Source organism: Anser brachyrhynchus (assembly GCF_964034855.1).
Source record: "Anser brachyrhynchus genome assembly, chromosome: 2".
Taxonomy (NCBI): Eukaryota; Metazoa; Chordata; class Aves; order Anseriformes; family Anatidae; genus Anser; species Anser brachyrhynchus.
The window spans coordinates 125,542,519-125,567,122 of record NC_137695.1 but is presented as its reverse complement, the minus strand read 5'-3'; the positions used below and the strand labels follow the sequence as shown (position 1 = coordinate 125,567,122).

Below are 24,604 nucleotides of genomic sequence, written 5' to 3'. Positions count from 1 at the left end.
CTGTTCTGTTTCCTAACATATTTCACCAGATCTAGACTTTATTCCCCGCCTCTTTAACACTTCAGAACTGGAATGACAGGATCCTGCAATACCAGTATTTTTCACCATTCACATTTTTCAATCTTTTCAACATTTTTCAGCATTCAAGTTGCATAAAGCTCTGAAGTACATGGTACCTAATTATATACAGCTTCAAGCTATTGAGGCATCCAAATTTGAAGGAGGACAATCCAAATATCATTCCAAGCACAGATGGTAAAATGACCTGATAATTATCAGGCAATGTTAAGGGCGAGAAAGGGAGGAGGAGGAAAGATACTTTTCATGCCAGTGCAGCTGACAGATAAATTATCATCTAAGTAGTTTCTGTTTCACCTATCTTCAGGATGGTATTATATGTAATGTTTCTTTTCCTCCTAGAAACATTCAATCAACTATATAATGATAGTCCACTGCAGAACTTCTGCAGCTGTGAGCTGTTTGGAGAGTCTCACACCACACTATTTCATTGAACTTACTCCTTCAAACGTACCTTTTGTTTCTAAATATTTTCATGTGCACATATGGTAAATGGTAGTTGATATAAATAAAAACCCAGCTCCTGTCATCTTTTGTGCACAGTAGCTGCTATAGAACAGTTATAAGCATTGCTCTCTGGTTCAGAAGTCAGATTTCTCACAGTGTTTCAAAATAAACATTGTTATTATTTTACCTTTCTTCTCAATGTTATAAAAAAATAAAATTACTGGATATCCAGTGATTACAAACATAATGCATATATTATAGTTAATGTTAAACATAATCTTCCATTGTGAGTATGACCCTGCTCTTGGAGTAAAAGAAGTGAAACTGTATCTAACCCTGAGTATGCTTAGACAAGTTTGGGACTCACGGAACTATGTTTGCCTTTTAGATTAAAAATACAGTCTTAAAAATACAAACTTACTCATGGCAAATGTTTCAGTAGTTATTGCCAGGAGACCCAAATTATAGATTTACAGTTGCCAAAGGCTTGCTCTTTCATCTGAGACAAATCATTCAGCCTCCCCATATACCTTAGTATTGCCATCTGCAAAACCAATCGAATCCTCCACGAAGTTAGAGGAAGGCCAACGTCTTTAATGACTGCAAAGTACAGAAATTCAAAAAGGGTTGGAGGAATGTGAAATACAAGTTCACGATGTTACTAGACACAAATCATTTGTACAGAAAGTAAACAGACATGATTTGTGTAGGAGGTGCAAGAAATTTTTAAATTGCCATTGTCGTATTTCCCAGTTTGAAATTTTCAGCTTGACAGAAAGACTAGAGATACTGCTTGCCTGATGGAAAGACTGACAATGCTCTCAGACATAGGGTTTAATTTTGAGATAGTACTGTGTGGAGCCAGAAGTTGGATTCGATGACCCTTATAGGTACCTTCCAACTTGGGATATTCTATGATTCAATGACTTTTCACTCAAATGAAAATCCTTTAGGTTCAGACATAAGGTTTTTATTTATTTATTTATTTTAATGTTGTTTCTGTTGCAGGGGTAAAGGGAAGTCTGTTAAAAAGTCTACATAGAGTTACACTACAATTTGTTTATCCAGTTAGACACATCTCTCACTTAAAAAAAAAATAAAATAAAATAAAAAAATAAAGTTATTGTCGAGACCAAAGCTTTTTTTTTTTTTTTTTTTTTTAATACTTACAGCCGAAAGCTTAAAAGAAGTGACTGTGCATGTCTTAAGGTAGAATCTCAAAACAGCTTTCCTTCACAATGTTGGCTGCCACAGGTCCCTCAAAGAAAATTTCTTTCCTATGGCCAGTTTTAAAATAAGTATAAATAAAGCAATGAATACAAGCATAACTCTTTTTCTAAGACTAAAACCTTGCTAGGGAACAGAACTCGTCAGGTTATGCAATATTGTTACTTGGTGTTATCTATCAGCATGATTTCTAAAGACTCCTATGGGGAGTTGATGTGTTGATTATTTGCCTGTTATATACCTAATTTTTTTTAGCAGCTTCTTTATAAAGCATATCCAAGTATAAATATCTCTCATTTCTAGAAAATGTAAAAGAATTTCTAAACTGTGTTTATGTCCTTCTGTAGAATAAGAGAATAATAGCAGAAGAGAAGATGGAAATACATTAAGTGAAAGAGGAGATGTGAGTGAGGATGGGGATAGAGGCAAGGAAAGGCAGCAAACAAAAGCACAGACACTTCAAGTGTCTTGCCACTGCAGTGCCTGGAAGCCCAACTAAGTTTAGGGTAGCTCAGGTACCAAGAGCAGCATGTCCCTGATAGTACAAGGCTCAGCACAACCTGAATAACCGGCCCCAGGAGTAGATAAATCCACAGGCTATCAGCTCTCTGTTGCTACAGTAACACTCCTGACTACCGGAAGTTAAAGTTAACTCAACCATGGCTTTCACGCATGGATTATATTGCTTTCATGTTCTTTTAGACCCGTACCTAATCTAGCTCAGCATCAGAAGAGCCACTCTCACTATCCTTCAGCCCTCAAGGTCTCTGCGTGAGTTAAAAGAAATGGAGGCCAGGTCTTTAAAAGGACATTGCACTCAATCAACCTCAATTTTTTAACTGGTTGTAGCAGTGCAAAACCCAGCATGAACACACTTATTCCAATTTAGTATTAATCAGTGTGATTTAAACTAGAACAATATATGCCTTGTTTAAACTCCTGTTTCTGTTTCATTATAATTCTAACAAACATGCAGCAAGGATCATTTATTTATTCAGGCTATTGCAACCTTCTCACAAATGTGAGACTTGGGACAGCACAAAGGTATAAAACATGCTTATAAGAAACTATTTCCCTTTTTCAGTTCTTCTGTGCAATTACAGGCTTCTCAATAAACAGCATGTTCTCAAGTTCAGGTACCACATGTAGGCTGCCTGCCCACTTACTTTATATGAAGCTTTTCTTGTTTTCATGCCATGTAGGATTGCCTCTGTTTCTATAGCCTGTGCTCCTTGTAAAGTGTGGGATGCTGTGCTAAATCCCACGTCTTGATTCATTAAGAGGGAAATCATATCCCAGACTTTCTCCTGCTCCTTTGCAGGCTCTCATCACCTTCAAGTCAAAGCCGCACACCAGAACCCTGGTGTTGGCAATTCCTCTTTTCAGCTCCAAGAAGTGAAGGAAAAGAAATTCTTATTTTCTTCCTCCAAAATTCTTTGCTTAACTGGGTGCAAGTTTTATAGCCCCATCTTGTCAGGCATGTTAGCACATGCATAACTTCCAGGCTCAACTATAGAGTGTTTAAAACCTTTCCTAGCTGCCAGTATTACAAAGTTCCAGCTCTCCGTCCAGCCTGCCCAGTAACCCACTATGATTTAAAGTGATGGACCAGAGGGAGACCAAGGGACCTGTATAACCCCTCGCAATCCCTATCTCTGTTAAAGCTCTTTCTGATATTTGGGGCTATTTGTCTCTCCAGCTTCTCCACCATTCTGAAGGTGTAATTTTAAATTTATTTTAAACAGGTAGAAGTAGTACATGTTAACAAAGATGGTATACCCTTTATGAGCGTTTATCCCAGATGTTGTTATTTATCTTTAGTAATTGGTTTTGATGCTTGAACTCCCTTTCTTTCTCACATTTATGGTCTCGCATTTTAGTTTTGAGGAATGTTACAGAAAGGCAAGATGTAAGAATGAAGTATAGACCAACAGAAACCCACAGTAAAATTCTCCTTAACTCTGATGAAGCCAGGATTTCATCTTAAAAGCAACAATTTTAGAATAGGAAAACTGTTTTGCAAACAGAAGCCAATAGGAAAATTTTTTTTAGATGAAATGGACCCAAGTTTTCAGACTGAAAGCCAAACAGTATTTTGCAACCATTTTAATAGATCAGCATATTACCTGATGCACTTTAGTTGTAGGAAGGATAGTTAGTAAGAAAAGTGAGCAAGAAAAGCACATGAAATAAAGCTTTGCTTTTTGCTTCAGTATCATACTCATGCCCTCCAAAAGTCACTTACTCAAATTCATGACAGCTGACTTCACCTCTGAAGTTACCTCTGAGCAAACAGTAGGGCTTATACATTAAATATGTGTCCATAAAGTTAGATTTATATTTACTACAAGACTGAAGATTTGCAGAAAATGTTTGTTGTTTTTTTTCCCGCAAGAAATTGAAGGTGTTTTTGACAACAGATGCAAAACACCCCGTGCTGAACACACATCCGTGCACAAGCACACACATACAAATTCACCTCTGTGTAGCTCCACCAAAAGCAAATTTGAGATTTTAAGCAGGATATATTCTGGGAGTTCAATGAAGAAACACCAGTAACCAAGCAGAAGGGAATAATCATGCCCTGGACCGGGTCTTTTCCATCTCCAGACTCCATCGCACAGCCAGTGTCAGATTTGGTGCCAGCATGGAAAGAGACAAAGGAAAACGTTCCTTCACCTTTCAGCAGCAGAACACAAAGTGTGTGTGGTTTAATACAGAGCTTTTCAAAAAGCTCCCCGTGCCTCTGAAACATTAACAGGGATTTACAGTAGTTCTCACACATGTTCAAATATCAGCTGGTTTCATTTGTCTACAGCCCACTCTCCTCTTTTCTCTCAGAGAGGCTGAGGGCCAGTTGGTTTTGAAGCACAAAGTCAATATTTAAGTATCTAAGAAGCTATTGATTTATTCCATCAATATGGAATAAATCGATAATATATCAATAATACATAAATAAATAAATACATGCCAATGTATTATACTTTTACCTACTTTTTATCTTAACAAGCGATCCGCATGATTCCTGTAAACTACAGCTACTTGCAGCAAAACTCTCCCCATTTTCCTTGATGGCCCCTGTGTCCCAGTGACCTATGTTCACAGGAGCTTTTCACTCCTCAGCAGCATGGAAAAGATAGCACAAAACCAGATTTAAAAGAAAGAAAGAAAAAGTGTTAAAAAGAAAGAAAGAAAAAGTGTAAAAAAGAAAGAAAGAAAAAGTGTAAAAAAGAAAGAAAGAAAGAAATTAGGAAAGAAAGAAAGAATGTACAAAAGAAGGAAAGCAAGAAGGAAAGCAAGCAAGCAAGAAAGCAAGAAGGAAGGAAGGAAGGAAGGAAGGAAGGAAGGAAGGAAGGAAGGAAGGAAGGAAGGAAGGAAGGAAGGAAGGAAGGAAGGAAGGAAGGAAGGAAGGAAGGAAGGAAGGAAGGAAGGAAGGAAGGAAGGAAGAAAGAAAGAAAAGAAAGAAAGAAAGAAAGAAAGAAAAAGAAAGAAAGAAAGAAAGAAAGAAAGAAAGAAAGAAAAAGTTTGTATCTTCTTAGGGCAGTCCCTCTTCCCCTTCCCACTCTTCAGGCCCAAGGCTCTTGGCACCGCACATGAAATCCCACCTTCTCCCTTGGCGCGTCCCGACGGCCGCTCTCCACCGCCCCACGTTTGGGCTCTCTCTGCCCCCTTACCACACTCAGCCCTTTGCCCGGCGGCCAAAATCCCCCCCCGCACACCCACCTACCCCCCTCCGCCTCCGGGGGGGGCCGTGGCGAGGCACCTGCAGAGGCGGCACCCCCAGACCGAGGGGAGAGGACACCCCCAGGCTGAAGGGAGGACACCCCCAGCCCAGCCCTCCCGGCGCCGTCCTCCCCCCGCTCCCCGCTGCCTTCTCCCCCCCGCGCCCCCCGCTCCGCTCCTCCCCGGCCCCCGCCTCCGCTCCGCTCCGCGCCGGCTTTGTGTGCGCGGTGGCCGCCACCCGGGCAGGGTCCCGGGTCGCACGTCCCGGTGCCGGTGCCGGTGCCGCTCCCGGCCCCTCATCATGCCGCCCCGCCGGCTCCCCGCCGCCCTCCTGCCCCTCCTTTGTCTGCTCTGCCTCCAGGCTGCGCTGCCGCTCCGCGCCCACCGCGGCCGCTACGCCGGGTAAGTGCCCCCGCAGCCCCCGCCGAGGGCCGGGACGGGCTCGGGCTTCAGGATTCAATATTCCCTCCTGCAGCTGCCTCCCAGCGGCGTGCTCCGGAGCCAGAGCGCTGGAAAGGATGCTTGCGCTGAAGAGGAGAGGAAAAAAGTTTTAGTGCCCTGCTAGGAGCTGCCACCGCGTAGGGGAAGGGGGGGGGGGAATAAATGCAGGGGTTTCACTATGAAATGAATGAAGGTTTGGGTTTTCCTTTGGGGAACGTGGCTTAATGGAACTTGAAACTGTGTTATTATTTTTTCTCTTTAAAACTGTGTGTGGTTTTAACGCATAAAAAGCCCAGGCAGGAAGGGAACCTGATTAACCTGGCTGTAAGCGAGTGAAGGATTCCACGTGTATTTCAAACGAGGCTTTTTTCTTCATTTAAAGTCCAAGTTTGTGTTAGAAAGATTGAAAAGCAGTAGACTAGAAAGTCGTAGTAAATTGCAAACTGTGATATCGCTGCTAGGCTTTGCCGCCAAACTGTGTATGCCTGATCTAGAGAGTTTCTTTTTAGCAGGTATTTAATAAAATTGTGTCTGCGAGAGATTCATGATGTAAACAAAAATAAAGACAGCCAAACACAGGACCACTACCAGCCAATGGCATCTTTCAACATACGGTATAAAATCCATTCAAACTGACCAGCAAATTCCTCAGGACACATCACTGTAGAAGTAGGAGCTGTATAATTCTTTTCATTTAATTTAAGTAACCAAACCAGGCATATAAATTCCACTAGTAAAATGAAGTTAAAAAAAAAAAAAGGTAATGTGAAAGGAAGCTATTCACCCCGGGTCACTGTTACTGATAGGAAGTAGTAAAACAATTGACAGCTGTTTCGTCATCTCTGTTTGGTTCCTTGCACCTCAGCAGCTATCTCACTGTTAACCAAACCAGCCGCCACAGTCAGGAGCCCGCCTGGAGGCAAAGGGAAGGCACAGGACAGAAAACCAAACTCCTCTTTAAAGCCAGAGTTGTGTCGTAAGTCCTGTGCCACAGCATTCTTCTCTCTATCTGGAACCCAATGTGCAGTCATGGTCTCAGTAAGACATGATTTTTTTATCTTCAGGATTGTATTCAATTTGTTTGCAGATGACATTGAGATGAAAAACAAGTTCCCAGTGCCAGATCATAACTTTTTCTGAATATTAGTTACACGCCTTATCTGTTGCTGGATGTCTGAGATGTCAGAACATGTATTTTAATATCCTCTAGGTTTAAATAAGATTGTCTATCTATAGTCCTGTCAATTAAAACAGGAAAAAAAATGCCTGCAGGTTCAAGTATTGTACCTCTGATAATTCATGTGATTCACTGACTTCTCAATTCAATTCTTGAATGTTAATTTATTTATTTTTTAAATCTCTTTCTTGTTTAAGCATTTGATGTGCCCTGGGTGGCAGGTGAAAACCCACAAAAACTCTCCCCTGTTGATCCTTGTCCTAGAAGCTTTTGCAGAGCGTCTAGCCCAGAAAAAAATGAGACTTCTTGTCAACTTCCAGAATCTGGGCAATCACAACAAAACTCACTACTCAGAAAAAGGACTAGCATTCATTACAAAACTCTTGGTCAATAGGCAATTGTAGCAGGGGGATGAGATACATTTACAAGTCTTGCTGAAAATGTGGTCCCATTTGTAACACAGACCAGAATGTGTAACGCGTGTGTAATACAAACTTGAGAAACACCCTGATATTTTTCCCATTCTGCTAATATTTTCCATTACTACCATCCTGGCATCATTTTTGTCAATAAAAGATGAAGAAAAATCAGCTTGAAGCAGGTTGAGGGTTTCTTTGGAACTACAAATACGTCTTGTCCTTTCGAAGATTCTGCTACCAGCTCAAGGTCCTGGGCAGAATCATTTAATTTCCTCCGCATGTGCAATTGATTGAAAACAGTTGAGCAGGTGTTGCCTTCACTACTGAACCCGGTCATCACCAAGAGGAAAAATTGTTTGGTAGGTTCTTTTTGAGGAGGGCAGTCAGGAGGTGAATATAGTTTTCTAATGTTCATCATTAAAAGGCGTGTCCCAACCGCCTGAATTCTTTCTGGGCTAAGTAATTTTGTGTCAGTCCTAGTCATCTCTGTTGTGTCAGAAGCTGTACCATGTAAGGGGAAGGCATAAGTATAATTAGGGCAAAGGGAAGAAAGAAAAGAAAGAACAAAAAAAGCAACAGAATGCATTTCTCATAAACTTAGACCAGCACTAGAAGGCACAGAACAATTGCAGTTCTTTAGCTAAGGACTCTGACCTAATACGATTAATTAGTATTCCACATATTTCTCCAAACTAACTCCTCCAAACTGGGTTCAGAGCAGGCGGGGTATGCCACAGGGACACATCTTTAAGCAAATAGATTCCAGATACCTTTGGGAAGTCAACAAATAGTTGGGAAGTCTCAGCAAAGAGTGGCAAGCAGGGCAGCACCTCTCGTGCCCACTGAGTTCTTGCAAAGACTCAGACACGGACGTATTTACCTTCTGCTGCCTCACACAACAAACAAGAGTCCAACCTACTCCTGTGCTCTTGTGCCTGCAGGAACTCAAGGAGGAGCTTAAGGAGCTTGGAGCTGCCGCCTTCCCCTCTAAAAGACCCTGGAAATCAGCTACCTTACATCAAACTCAGTACTATACTCCCCTACCCGCAGTTTTCCTGCTCCCATTTGCATTCTCGTTCCAAAGGTTCCAGTGGAGATAGGAGAGGTGGGGACACATCAGGGTTTGGAGAGTTGCTATGGTGCATTCGTGAGGATTTTCCAGGAGGCCATTACCAGAGGTTCATACAGGGGCAACATGGATGATCAAATGGATGGAAAAGTTTAAGTGCCAGAAATAACTGAGTAAGCTAGGACACTTTGGTTTCCAGTAGAAAAAATTTAGGTAATGACAAATATCTACAAGCTTTCAGGCACAGGGAGGTGGTGGATAGAGATCAGTGGTTCACTGTTTCCTCCCACAGGAATTGGGAGGTGTAAGATGAATCTAGTATGACCCAGGTTGAAAAGAAGTTTCTTCACCCCACTGGTGTGAGACCTGTGGAACTCTGCTGAGGGATGTGAAATGTTTACAAGGGTTTAGGGGGGCTTGACAGATCCATGGATGGGAAACCCGCTGAGAGTTACTAGTAATACCTCTGAAATGACATCCAGCCCAGGAAATCACTGAGGTGAAAGTAAGTGTACAGTGGAAGAGTACTTACTGGTAATATACAGTATAATATACAATATAATTTGCTTTGTTGTTTCACTTCTCTTTTGACAGTTTTGAAGAGTAGGTTATTGGAGAAGATGGATTTATTTTATTTTTTAACCAAATGCAACAATCTTCTAGCTCTTAGTTATTCTATGAAGAAAGAGACGGCTTCCCATAAACAGGTCAAGATTTCTTAGGGGAAAAATCACCTCTCTCATTTGTTCTTTAAAAATCTCTAATAGGGTTCTTTTACTCCAGCTCATCTCCCATCACCTGAAAGATGGTGGCTGGGCATGTACCTTCTGTTTCCTACCTCACTTTCTGTTCCATATCACTTGTAAATTCTTTCAAAGCCTTATCAGAAGTGTGCCTCATCTCACCTTCTCACCTTTGCTTTTACCTCCAATAACTAAAGAAAAAAAAAAAAGTGGTCAGTTCTTCTCTAAGGTTTTGTTTGCTTTGTTCTGTTTTGTTTTTGTTTGTTTGCTTGCTTTCTGGAGGTTTTGGGAGTCCTTTTGAACATTGCATTGAGAAATCAACTCCTCCAAAAAGTTACAGCTTATGTGGGTTGCAGTACAGCAGATATTTGCCATTTCTTTGCATCAAGTAAAGGCTATGATGCATTCTTATGCTATTGCATTTGGGGTGGATAAGAAACAGAAAACAGCAAAGAAATGTTCCATAATCCAAGACGTAGTATGCTGTAACTACTGGGACATCACATCCCATAAACTGCACAAACCAACTGGTCATGCAAATAAACACAGACATCAAATCTGAGAACATTCAGCAAATTTCAAATATTTTAATGCCTGTTAACATCCCAGCATACCAAAGCTAAGTGCCTCTGATCCCACAGTACCTTATACACAATAGCTAGCAATTGTTCTGTCTCATGGAAAAAAACACATGGGACTGTGATAAAACCTGGTTGCTGAGGGAATAGAGAAGTGGAAAGGAACTCCTGTGCTATTCCCCTCTGAAGATTTTTTTCCAAATGTTTTAAACAGGGACTAAAAGATCTGTTTTGCTGAGTAAAAAAAACGTTCTTTCTCTCTTCTACTCAGGTCTCCTTTTCCACCCTCAAGTTAAGGTAAAATGTCATATACATAACTGGCAAAAAAAGCATTTGGAAAGAATACCACCAGCATTAGGCTGAAGTCATAATCGTTCAGATGAAAACCACACTTACTGTTTCTCTAGATGGTGTCAGGGAGCTTCTGAAAGGTGAAAAGCTATGAGCTCTATAGCATCATGCACAAGCAATTTTAGTATTCTCTTTTCAAATTAATAATTCTGGAATAGAAACACCAGTGATTCCTAGAAAGAGCACAGGTCTGTGAAATCCATGACAACTCTGGCACCTCTATACCCACTCTGGTCTCAAGACCACAACTCTAATTTTTATGCTTTCTCATCACCTGATACTCTCCCAGCACAACATCATTTATGTTCTTCTAAAGGGAAAAAATAATGCTGCCAAGTTTTGATTCCTTTTCTCCTCTTAAGTCCAGGCATGTTAAATTTACCTTTTATAGCCTCTCTGCCCTCCTTATTATAAATGAGAAATATGAAGTGTTTCAGTTGCTCTTTCTTTCCCTTTTTCACTTTTTTTTTCCAGTAATTAGAACAACAGTGCACGTCCACATTACACAGGCAAAGCGAAGGCCAGGCAAAGAGGTTCCCAGCTCGTTATGACTTTGTCTAAACTGATCTCCAGGTTCATGTCACCATGCAAGCCTGATCCCATACATGTCCAGATCAAGACCTTGTTGGATGATGTCGTGGTCCCTGTCTGGCTTCTGCATGTGGAGGAGAGGAGCAGAAAACTTGAGGGTAGGGGAAGGTATAAAGAATCAGGACATGGGCAAAAAAAGATAAACAATGAGGACATGGGCAAAACTTTCAGCCATACTTGGAAGCTCTGAACCTTTCCTAGGTCCCCTACTTTAGATGAAACCTATGGTCTTCCAGTAAGAATGATTCTTTGTGAAGTGCAAGCCCTCAGTTTCCTCATTTTTAAAAGTATATATGTTACAAATAGGAAAGTAGCATATTATTAAATAAAATTCGTGTTTGAGCTTCATTTTGAGTCCAACAGTTATGTTCTGCAAAAAACAGCATACATTTAAGATGTATTTAGACAGAGATGCTTATAAAAACAGAATTTACATATCAAAGCCAACTGTTCCTTCAGTCTAAAGCATCTACTTTGAATCCACCAGCTTCCATTGTCTTGTGGAAATAAGCGGGTGAAGAAACACAGCTTTTCCCAGAGCTTCTGGTACTAGTTGCAGTGAACTTCAGTGCTCCCACTTCTACACTATACCCACTACCTTCTATTTGCTGCTGCCATGAATTCACTTTCCTGGAGTCACTCATGGGCTTCTTAAAATGATGAACTTAACCTTGAATATTTTGCACCGAACTTTCAGAAGCGCTTAGCCAGGCACAGATACATAAATGATGTAATGATTATTTTTTTTATTTATAAAATTGGGATCTAAAGTATGTGAATAACCTACGTGAAAGACAGTGGAACTTACTTGCAGTCCAGAAAGAAAATCAAGGTTCTGGAATGAGTGAATTTGAAAAAGGGAAACTAAAAATCTGCTTTTCCTGAATATATTTCAAATGTTTTGCAGGGAACTCTAGTTTCATATACTGTGTAGGACTGTATCCCACACTGCAAAATAAACAGGAGCCCAAGGTCTTCTGAAATCCTAATATCTGTAAAAATGTCATATGTACATCTGAAATAGCTTTACATAGTCAAAATGCCATAGGAAATACCCATTACTCTATCCAGTTGAAGGCGAATGGCCACCATTAATCATCTCCTACTGTCTCCAGAAGGTAAACTCTGTCATCTCTGTTTCACAGAACTGTCCTTCACTTAACTTTTCTCCTTAATTTTACCTCTGAATACATAAAAGAAATTGTGCTCCCTCTATTGTAAAGGGGGTGCACTGTGTATATAACGTTCACACAAAAGTCAAGAAAAAAACTGATATTGAGATCATATATTGGCAGTCTGTCCAGCAGTCCTGTAAGCAAACCTGCTGTGAGTATCCATATAGCACTGAAAACAAAAAGCAGGCAGTGGAGTTCACCATTCAGTATTTCTGCTGTTCAAGCGGTATGAACAGCAAGAGATGGGGAGAATTTTCCTGCAGTTTGACCCTCTACAACAAAATAAGCAAAATAAACTGTTTTGCTTGGCTCTTTATGCTATCAGTACTATTTTTCAGGCAGAAAATAACTTTCAGCAGATCTTGTGCTCTCTGTTCTACTTACAATGATAAGCAGGTTTGGTTGCAAAATGAGAACTAATAATTATAATCACACTAGACCTCTTTCCGAAAACCCTGCTGCAGACAAAACTCCTTACAGAACTTAACAGCACTTCTGCTGGTCTCAGATTTGCAGGAACAGACTTACAGGCAGCAAACTTCTGGAGACAATTAAGCCCAGTCCTAATTTTTGTTCAGTATATTTTGATTCTGATTTATAAAGTCTGTGTTCACATACTTCAGTAAAAAATTGTGGTTCTGGTTTGATATTGGTGCTAGAGCAAAACCTGCATTGATTTTGCTCTTTAAGTTACACCTCAGTATATCAAGTCAGAATCACACCCTAGGCAGTCATGGATTGTAAAGAAAGAATCTGCAAAGAAAACTCTAAAACTGCTTTTTGTGCAAGGCACCTGAGGATACGGGAGCCAAAGTAGTCTGACTTAAAATTGAAAGCAACAAATGGATAGCGGCAATGTATTCCCTTCTTTTTAATATTTTGCATCTTTTGAGCTTGCCAGATGAGAGGGAAGGCCAAGGACTCGTTGCTTTCTGGTGGAACTATAAAAACAGGCACTGTGCATCACCCAGGACGAGCATGGATGCCTGGTCTGCTGGACGGGTGCTCACACAGGCTGGCATGGAGCAGCTGGCAGGGAGCACAGACCCATCCCTTCTGCCTGTGTCTGCTCTGTGCCAGCTGAATGATCTGGAGGACGAGGCTCCACCAAGGCACCTCTGCCCCTGGGGAACATCGAGACTTGCGAGTGCACTTATTAAAAGAGAAGTCACACCTTAGAGTTACCAGGCAAAGCAATGCACGCTACAGCACCCGCTAAGGAGGGTATGTTCTAGGCTGCTTAAATATAGCCATGGAAAAACAAAAGTATCTTACCAAATCAAAGCCTCTTTTCTGGCTGTTCTGCAGTTCAGTCAAGGTTCTATGCAGGGGAGGCTACCAAAACAGGATTTTAAAAATGTAATTTGAGGAAGGTTTATTGCAGAACAGTTGTTCTAAGAAAAACTTCTTGTTTGTTATACCATGTAATGTTTCAAATACGTTCAGCAAAGTGATAAAATTTGCAGCACCACATTGTTGACTCAGAGGAAAAAGAAGTCTCTTTTCATTTTTATTTTATATTTATGTTGCATTTCGATAATAAGTTGTGATTGCAGTATCCTACAGGTTTGAAAGGCTCAGGTAAGCAGTAGAAAAGGTGGTACATTTTAAATACAAGACAACATAACAGACATTTGTTTTGAGAAAGAGGTGGCACACGTGATACAACCATAGTCTATAGATGGATTTTTAAAGTGAGTATTTTGGCCATTTCCTTTTTTTTTTTTTTCTTCCGAGGCACTTAAAGTGTTAACTTATTTGAAATAAATGAGCAGATTAATCCAGGCATCTGAAGCCAGGCATTTGATTATATAAGAAAAGCATGGGATAGAACCCTGAAAGTCAAGTCTTGAGGACAGATGTGAGAAATGACTTCAGCAGGCCTGATGAAAAACTGGTGCACTTTGATTTACGCGACTGTACTCCTACCAAGATTACCACCAGATGCTACTCTAAGGCTGCGGGGTGATGATACAGCCAAGCCCCTAAACCTGCTAATGGCCGGCCGCTGCCAGGGGAGGCGGTTGTGCTCCCGCTGCTCCAGATGTGCAGCCCCCCTGCCCCTGCTCTGGCACTGGCACTCCTTCACCTACTGCAAGCCAATCCTGGGAGCAAAAAGAGCAAAAAACATCCCTCTCATCCCGCTTTTTTTTTTTTTTCCTGGACTAGCTCTCAGCTTGTCAGTCTGCGATCTGGCTGCTGCAGAGCCTCTGGTTGGCCAAGGGAAGGAGTGGCAATGCCTGGTTTTCCAGTAGCCACCTGGGTCAGGGGCTTCAGACTCCCTGTGCACATATGCACAGGAGATGGTCCTCTGAGCCCAGTTAATTCCAGGTGTGAACTCCAAGGAGCACAATGTGGTTTTACTTCGGCAGAATTTGGTTTCCTGATCACTCCCGACCACCAGATTTTTCCTTGACAGTGTCAAAGGAACAATCCCAAGAGAGTGTTTCAGGCTCACAGAGAGAATAAGGGGATGTTTATTTTCAAATAAGCATCTTCCCAAAAGTGCAAAACTAAAGAAAAAGTTAAGCTCAGTACTAGCTATGTGGGTTTTTGAAACAAAGGGGCTTCATCATTCCTACTGTCTTAAGAAGCTGTAATTCCTTCTTTATGTAACACGCAAGACTTACATAATAGTATCTACAGAAGAATAACCTCTATATTCATTAAATTGGTTGATGTTAGATGGACTTTAACTATTTCACAGGAAAACAGGGCAGGCATTTAAATATGGATGTTTTATTAAGAGCTCTGGCATTTTTGTCACAGCACAGTTTCAACAGGGAAATAAACTTCAGGTTCACTTGCGCTGCACAGGACAGGCAGCCAAGAACATACTCTGCCTAAAATTTGTACCAAATAACAAGAATCACCATGTAAGCATACTGCCAAGTCCCAGCTTAATAAGGCCAGTGTCTCAGCAGCATGAGCTTGCATCTTCATCAGCAGTACACAGCATAAGGATGTCCTGTGGCACAAGGACAGCACGTCACGTCTTTATTCAGCTCTGTTATCAACAGACTGGATCCCTGATCCATCTGCCTATGAAAGTGACAACACAAAAATAGATGGGGATTATTAAAGGAATATAAAATCATCTAAGTAATTTGCTTTCTTTGTAAAAATTAAATAGTTTAAGTTCAGCTGAGCTTGTTCTGTTGTTTTGTTTTTACAAAAAGCAGTTATCTTAGTTTTGGTGTAATTTTTAAATCATGGCCTGTTTAATAAAGTTTCAGAGGAAATCAAAGTACTGGAGTATAATCTTTTATATTCACTATCCAAGAGCATGAAAATAATTTGTGATGTGGTTTATATTTTCTGAGGCCTAGCCTAGAATTGTAACAGCAGCAAAATATGTAATTATGCAGATTTTGATCATAGAATAGAATCATAGAATCATAGAATCAGTAAGGTTGGAAAAGACCTCCAAGATCATCTGGTCCAACCATCCCCCAACCACCAATGTCACCCACTAAACCATGTCCCTAAGCACCACGTCCAACATTTTCTTAAACACCCCCAGGGATGGTGACTCCACCGCCTCCCTGGGCAACCCGTTCCAATGCCTAACCAAATCCCCACTGCAAGAGTTGTTTCTGTTCTGCATTAAATCACCAAGAGGGAGAGTCCTGGTTCTCCCTCTGTAGAATCTGCAAGGAGCGGGAAGCACAGGAACCCAGGGCTTCTCTGCCCAACAGAAGGACAACCACGTCTCTCCTCTCTGTTTAGCATGGGCTAAGCTTTGTCTGAGCACCTTTAATGTATCCTCTCTCTTAGAGGCCCTAGGCAGAGAAACATCACGTAGTCAACACCATCAACCCCTGTCAAAGAGACGTGAAAAAGACCCTGATTTACTCATCCCAGGCGGTTGTGGGCAGACCTGGAGACAGACATGTGCATCTCAGGCTCAGACTGAGGAAGGACTCAGGGGTTTCAACCTTTATTTTTGTCTACAATGCATATTGTTTGTCACATAATCTTATGTCTTTGAAGGCCTTACATCTAGTCCCACCTGCCAGAAGTATATATCAAATTAGGAAATATATTTACTGGACACACAAGAAGCTGTTTGCTGTTCAGAATCAGGTTAGCAGTGTCACAGACCTGGAGTCTTTAGGACATCAGCATCCCAGTTTAGCATCCAGGCCTTCTCTTTCATGGACGCTTAGTCCTTAGCCAATGGGCAGCATGCAGCTCACCAGTGTGTTGGTTTCCCCATGCCCATCCCTCTTTCCTTGGACCTGTATTCTTTTCTCTGTAAGATAACTGACATTTTTTGTCCGTAAGATGGATGACAGAAAAAAAGATACCCAAAAAGTATGATAGTCAGCACAGGCTGCCACTGCCTGACCAAAGTGGCGAACAATTTGTAACAATTAGCATGTGTCACACAGAAACAGATGGGAAGGTGGTTCAAAGCAGTAGAAAGGCAAATTAGCTTAACCCTCTGGAAGATGATGGAAAAGTGAAGTAAAGCTAGCCTCCCGGATCGTAAGAAATCAGTAGAGACTAGTGCTCAAGGTGAGGTAAGCCTTATGTTTTTGGGTGACCTCTCCAGATGCTGTAAAAGCTTCACTGGGGAATGGTGGACGAAGGGGTCCAGGGACCAGGAAAACCTGATTTTTAATTCTCCTAAATAAAACTGTGAGGAGAAGTGAGGAGAAAACACACAGCTTTTACCTTTTCAAAACAGAATATCCTACCAATTTGCAGACAGTGACACAGTGCCATGAAACAGCTCAGGGTAGAGAATTATAGAGAACAACTGATCCACGATGTGCTCTGTGAAATCTGATCTTTCCGTATTGTTTTTCTTTAATCCAGAGTCCATTATCTCTGCTGAAAAAATACACGTGGGCTTTTATGTATGGCAACTGCGTTAGGGGTGGTCTTTGAATTAGAAGGCATTAGCTCAAAGAGCCTGCAGCAAGTCACGCCAGTCAAGTGGCTGCAGGCTGCACAGCTACACTCAGGGAAAAAAAAGCAAATGATACAAAAAGCATTCTCTTGTATGGTTGAATGGACATCTCATACAAGACATATCTCTTGTATGAACAGCTTGGTGAAAACTAGAAGGTAAGGGGAAAGGGGAGTCTAATCTTCAGGAGTATATACTCTGATGTGAGATTAACTGACAATTATACAACATTTTAAAGGTTTTATTCTACTTGTAATGTGTCTACCAGATTTCAGTTATGTTGTTAGAGCTAATGAAATACAGTCTTAATTATGAAGTAGCTAATAGCTGGCTAATAAAATGCTAAATAATCATTCTATTAAAACATATAAAATAAACAACACCAAAAAAAAGGACTTTTTGTAGGAGGAAAATGCAGAGATCTCACTGGGAGGACCAGGTTCACAGCGGCCAATGGAAAAAATAATTATTAGGGTGTATTTAGCAACCAAAAGTCCATCTGCCCCACTGGAAAAAATTACTTTTTCAGGAGAAAAAAATTACACGAACTTCAGGCAAACAAAGAAGGATATTTTAAATTAGTCATTGTAGAAAGAACTTTGTTGCTTACAAGAATAAATAACTGGATGAATTTAAGGTATTATTATTAAAGTTATCAAATTACATGCACAGTATTTATTTTTACACTCCATGGCCATAAAACACCAGATGTCATGCAATGAAGTAATGTCAGGGGAAGACTGGAATCCATTGTCTGTGAGGAACAGTCAGATGCTTGCTGTTAGCAGTGAAGTCTTGCTCATAAAAGTTTGCTTCAAATGCAAAAACATCAAACATGCTTCATTGCTTTCAAGACTTGTGTCCCCATAGCTTGTAGGTTTTTGTTGTTTTAAGCTTCGTTATTACTAGTGTGACACGGGAAAGGGGGAGCTTAAAAAACTGTTCAATGGAAGAAGCAAAAAATGGGTGTCAGTAGTCATCTTATGGTAGAGACTAGGTAAAGTAAATACTGCTTGTTGGATGCTTGTATTGATGAATGGCATAGGTCACCCCACACTCTATTTTACAAATGAAAAATAGTAGTAGAACAAAAGAAAAACAGCAGTAGAAGAAAAAGATATATTTTCCTTTTGAGAAGGAAAACACAAAATTCATATATAAACGCAAAGTATCACCTCATATATTGTGCTGCTTTTTGCATAATGTAAGTTTTTGGCAGCTTATTCAAAGCTTGTAGCATGCCAACTCCATTTTCCATGAAACTTTATGTAAGGATAGCTGGGGACACAAAACATATAACAAGAAAGAAGCTGCAGAAAAATGGAGCTAGCAATTTCATAGTTTTGTGCAGCTCTATATTTCTGTGGTATCATTTCACACAACATATCAAGTGTAGCTCAGTGTGCACATATGTTGCACATCACAACTTTATAAACTGAAATAATTGCAAATGGAAATTAATTCATTTCATGAATTTATCTCAGTGTACAATGTAAAAAAAAAATTGCAAGTATATATTCAAGTAAAAGCACAGAATGTGATTTTAGCTGGAATTTCTTTTAAATACCTAACAAAAATAAACACAACCATGTGTCTATGTACTAATGCTAGTGTTTAGTGGGCATATGTCTGCATTTATTTCACCCCAAAATACTTTATAATTTTGCTAAATCCTGCTCCTCTAGGCATATCAAAGTAGCTGTCCTCATCTAGGATAAAGTAGAGTAAGGCTGAGGTTCAATATTCATCACAGGTTTGAAAATTAGAGCACTTGAGATAAAATAAAACAAAACAAGCACTGCATTTCTTCATGTGGAACTTCATCTCACCTTTTAAGTCCGTTTCAGTCAAATAGAGCTAAATCCTATTTAGCGACATTAACAAAAAATCTCAGCAAAATTAAATAGGCCAACCAAATCTTTCTCTTTGCTTTCTCCAGCATTTCACCTTCAGATGGGGAGCGAGTACATTAGAGGTTTTCTTTGATACAATCACTGGGTGTTATAGCAGCAGAAGCAGACTTTAGTGAAAATGCTGCTTGGGGAACATATCTTGGCAAGCAACAGTTCCCCGATGGAAATAGCATTTGGCATCAGAATTTACTTCACAGAAGGCCTATGTACAGAGTTTCTCAGTTGTCGTTTTCAAAGAACCTTTCCTTTTGCTGGCTGTGCAGGTGCGGAGCTGAGATTACAGCCTGCTGTGTAAAAGCTGACTCCTCTTCCTCCTACCTGTCTCTTTGTTCACACCTCTCCCTTGCTTACTTCATTGTCCTCGTATCTTGCTGCAAACAGCCTGCAGAACAGTTTTCAGTAGGGAATGGCATTTTACCACATGCTGGATCAGCAGGTAACTCCAGGTCTTAGTTGCTTTGTGTTTCCTGTATAATCAAGTAGTAGTAGTTTCAGCTCTAACACAGCTCTTTTGGACAGTGGATCTAGACAGAATGATAAATAACAGTGTTATACTGGTGCAAATAAGCTTAACAAACTTATTATTATGAATGCTTTCAATTTAGGGACTTGTTTTCAGCTGGACAGAAGGCAAAAAATTTACAAAATTGCTTCTAAGTATGGGGATGGTTTGTTTAAGGAGCTAGCAGCTTTCTTTACCATTTCATTTATTTATTTATTGTGAAATATAATAGCAAGAAAGAACTTTAATTGAATTTATGAAATAAACTGATAGTTTCCATCAAGTATTAGCAGACAAAACTCTGCTTCTTGACATATTGAGTTGCTATGAGCAAGGCAGAGAAGTAGTACCTGGGTGCAAGACTCTGCTGACACCATCTGAACTGAGTATCCTATTCTCCTGTATCTCTTTGCATTTTTTGTTTTATTTGTTCGTTTTTAGTAGGTTTCTAAGAGTTTAAAATTATGATCAATCAAGATGCAAGTAAACAAGAAGTCATAACTAATAGCTTTACAAGACCTTATCTAGTCTGTTCATTTCAGTCCAAGGTAACTCACATCCTGAATGAAGTTGATAGCAATGTCTTTTTTCATTAAAATTATGTGGGTTTTTTTTTATACATTCACATAAATACACGCAGAAACATTTCTGAAATTGAGAAGGCATCAATTATACCTCCAAACCTGTTAAGTCAAAGCAATATACACAAAGGTAACTGTCTTTCATACAGAAAGTATGAATAGCATGATGTCATTCAGTAAGGTAGACTAAACAATCTGTCTTTACTAGATAAAAACTATAAAATCTTTAGAGACATTTACTGTATCAGGTATCTGATGAAAATTACAGTAATAAATCTGAGATGATTTAGAATCCATATTCCCAGGACAATTGTAAAATGCCCTAGGCATTTACTGTCTGCCTGCAGAACATGTTTGCACCATGTTTCATAAATTTAACTTTTGCAGCATGGAATATTTTTTTACAGGAGCACAGAAGAGAATTGCCTAAACAGAATGAATGACAAAATCTCAAATGGAGAGTTTGGTATTTCAGTAGCAGTGCAAGACTTGACACTTCAAGATCTCTGCATTTGGGGGTATTTCGGTTTGGGCAAACTAGATGCAAGACGGATGTTTAACAAATAATCGGGGCAGCAAATGTTCTTCAACAATCAAGTGATAACCAAATGTAAAGGCACATCTCAGGAAATTGGTTGAATGTTGTTGTAGCAGTGCATTTAACATCTGATTGCTACCGCAGACACCACAGGGCTCCGGCACCAAGAATTGCACTTGACAGCTTAATGGGATTTGCTATGCTTTGTCAGTGGGCTGAGCCTTCCAAGTAGCCTCGTCACTATGTTCTGTGACTTCTCCAGAGAGAAGAGCCAAATTTTTATCACCTCACATTTGGCGTGAACATTCCAAGCCACAACTCACTTGTAACCACATCTTGAACTCTAAAAAAACAGAATCACTCTTTTGCTAGTTACAATTTTGGGAGGGCAGCCAAGGTATCGCAGAGCAATTTTGATGAAGTTATAGGAAAGAAATCAGGATCCAGCCAAAAATGAACGCTCCTTAATTTGACGAAAAAGTGATTACCTGTCAAATAGGTGAGATTTTCACAAACTGCAGTTCAGAGCATTAAGCCCTGTTTTACCTGGGTGGAAACAAAACCTTGCCATGTAATACAAACTCTGGAGATTTTGTTTATCAGAGCTAATGAAAAGTAGATTACATTTCTTTTCTTGGTGACATAAAGGGCTCCCAAACCCTAGTGCATTAATTCAAATGCTCAAATAGAGGGTTTTTTTCCAGTTAACCTTTTCTTCAGGCATATAACTTTGTTGTTGCTTTAGACGAAATGAATAACACTGCTACCCTATTTTTTGATTTTTGATTTACCTGTTGGATTGCTGGGGGAAAATTCAGATATTGACTAAGAATCCTGAATAAGTCTGAGTTACTCAGCAAGTTCGGGTTTTGTGCAGTTGGTAGTAAGCAAGCTGTTTTTTCCAAAAATTATGATTTTCTCTGAAGTGAAGGAAACTGCAATTCATTCTCCAACCTCACTCCACAACTCTACACAAATATTTATATTATCTAGCCATAAACTGACTTTATCAAATTAAACAAAAATCTCCATACTCCATCTTACAAACATTTCTCCATAAATTAAGTTATATTGGTAACAGATTCTGAGCCCACAGAAGTTCAAAGCACTATTTAAAGTAGTAAGATGAGGTATTTAAAGGATTATTTTTCATATTTTAAGTTGGTAAGAAAAATTTAAAACTTTTTGTTAAAAAGAAAAGAAAAAAAAGAGCTCTTAGATATGCCAGTGACCACAGTACCTCTCATTAGATTATGAATGTTTTATGCTGCCCTTTTGGGATATCAATTACAGGACCCATAAGCAGAGTCAGTAAAGAGCCTCTTCCAGGCATGAGACATCTGGTTCTTTGGCAGCCTACACAGACATTTGTATTGCCAGCTTTAAATTAGGCCTTTGAATTTACCACATGCTTTAACTGGCAATGGGCTGTCTGGACTGCCATGTGTTCCTGGTTGTGGTAGCTTTAACATTTAATGTTTAGGTTTATTCCCCTCCCTTCTCTCTCGAGAGGACCTCCAAACCAGTAAAACTTCACCATCAGCCCTAATATTTAGGGCTTAGAGGACTGCTCTTCTAAGCCTCTGAATATGCATTTCTCATTGGTTTTCTAAGGACTGGTACAAATATACAGTATTACAAGAATTATGACCCTATATATTCCTGGGCATCATCCAAAGTTCAACACATGCAGACATTCAGAAAAAGTAGTTTGTTTTCCCGTCTGTACAAAACCATTAATACATCCATCAGCTGGTCAGAAACTTCTCAGTCACTTACTTGACTAAAAAGAGTCTGAAGCTCAGCTTGAATAATTGTTTCTAGCTTGGTGTCCGGCTTGATTATGAGAATTTTATTATATGAGAATTTTATATATGGAGGAAGTCAGCTGGAGGGAATGTGTTTGTCAGTGATGAAAAGGAGGCCTAGGACCAAACTGCACGTGTCATCTGAAGTACAGATTGTAAATAGCCCTATTTGTGTATCTATCTCTTGGATTAAGTTATTCTGCAGAGAAGCCCCTTACTGCTTGTAGAAGTAGATGGAAGTTGTTTTTAGGGAGAAAAATAATTCTAATTTGACATTAAACCCTAATAAAAATAAATAAAATTGCATAGAAGGAACATTGCTGCTTACCAAATGAAGTGAGCTAGGAAATAAGGGAGATAGTTCATTCTTAATCCATCCCTTTTGTGTATTAATTTCAGCATCCTAGTTCTCTTGCCTACCTCTGACGCTTCAGTTGTGTATACTGCAGCAGTACATGTCCTGCTGAATGGTCAAGAGCCATTGTATTGAAAGGCCTTCTGGATCTGGAGCCATTATATTCATAGTGATGTTCAAGCAATCTTCAGAATTATCTGTGCTTTTTTTTGTTATTTTATTTTCTCTTCTTCTTAGTTGATACAACCAAAATAATATCTAGTGATCTGAAATGTCAAGGAAAATGGGTCTCCGTTGTGAGCCTATATGCTCTAAACCAGATAAATAGAAACCCTAAGACTTTAATTTTCCTTTACTCATTTTTTTAAAAAAAAAAAAAAAACTCTTAATCTGCAGAAACTGCTTGAATACCTGAAGTCAGCACTGACTTAAGAAAGCAGAGAAGCAGCAGGACAGAAGATTGCAGTCAGCACACCTCTCTGGCCTTGTGTGCCATTTATCACAAGTGTCACTGACTTCTCCTGCCCTCCAGAAAATGATTAAACGCCAGTCTGTTATGCTGAGTGACAGTCAAGTGTCATTTTTTACAAATGCCTTCTAACATTTATAGGTAGACCTTCTCCTCCAATTGCACTGGCTGTAAGGATGTAAAACCTTCCCATTTTATGCCAGTCCCTCTGTCTGTTTGTCTGTCCACCTCTTCATATCTAGATTTCCATTTTCTACTTCTTCACCTCTGTTCCTGCTGAACCCAGTTCCCAGCCTCTTCCCTGACTCCAATTTCTGCGGTGCCCTCCCTGCTCTTGTGATAATGATGCTCCCACTTCTCTTCCAATTCAGTGTTCATTTAGAAATCACTGCTGCCCACAAGCCTTAGACCAGTGATGGGCCACATGTGTTGAATCTTTCCTAATCCAATATAAAAAAAAAAAAATTGTACCATGATATTACTTAAGTGTGCTTTTAAACTGGTTTGAAAACCATTAAAATAGTTTAATTTATAACATTGGTATAAAAGGGAAGGGGAATAAAAGGGCTTCTGCAGCAACAGAATTTATCCTTCTTTTCACTGTAAACAATGGTGGGACAAGGGAAATCAGCAGCTACTCAGCTCTCTAGAGGATACCCAAAGGCAAGTTTTAAGTGTTGCTCATTAAGTGTGAAAGTCAGGAGACTTACAGCATCAGGAATCCAAACTGACACCGAGGCTAATGGCAAGCTAGCAACCACCCCGCTCTGCTCCTTAAAACAGACATGGATCTGGTGCTTTTCTGTACGATACTGTATTTATCTGGTAAAAGACCACGTGATAGCATGGCCCTTTAGAAGAGTAATAACGCAGCATCAGTAATGGCACTTACTGCTGCTGTAAACTCTATCAACCTCTAGCAGATTAACAAGCTCCCTGCAGACAAATAGCACCCAAATATTCATCTACCTAGGGAATTAGGCATCTGCTCGCTTTATCTGCTGAACTGATAGCCTCTTTGTTACACAGTTCATTCTCCTGACAATTGACCTTCAGAATAAATGTGAAATGCAAACCTCGGAGCATATAAAGAGCCTCTAAAATCTATCAAATCACTTCGTAAAATCCATCACTTTGGGCTCAGCCAAAGCACTTTCTAATTTAAGGCTGACATTTATGCATTACACAAAAATAGCTAAACATGAATACTGAACAGAGGAAAGAAGCTAGAAGCATCAGAATCGGTAGTTAAAACTTTTACAGCACTTAATTTTAAAATTGAGGCTAATGGCATGAGATTCTAAGATCTGTAAGAACAGAGAATTTATGATTTTGCAAAAGACCTTTAGAAAGCTCTGTTCACGCATATCTAGATCATTAAAATATTTTATGGAGAAGTTTTGAAGAACAGTGCTTCAGATTCATTGGCACTTGCTTAAAACTGTAATATTTCACATAAGATTCTAATGTAGAACTGACAAAGCTTATTTTTACACATTTA

General features: G+C 39.8%; 1 protein-coding gene across 2 annotated transcripts in view; it reads left to right on the top strand.

The window, feature by feature from the left end:
• Nucleotides 1–5,134: 5,134 nt before the first annotated feature.
• Nucleotides 5,135–24,604, top strand: part of CPA6 (carboxypeptidase A6) — an 84,647-nt gene continuing 65,177 nt past the window's right edge. For both annotated transcript variants that reach the window (XM_080580860.1, XM_080580859.1), the window contains exon 1: nucleotides 5,135–5,877. In XM_080580860.1, coding sequence (XP_080436986.1) covers nucleotides 5,777–5,877 — 101 coding nt within the window. In that variant the 5' untranslated portion in view covers nucleotides 5,135–5,776. The remainder of the gene's footprint in view (nucleotides 5,878–24,604) is intronic.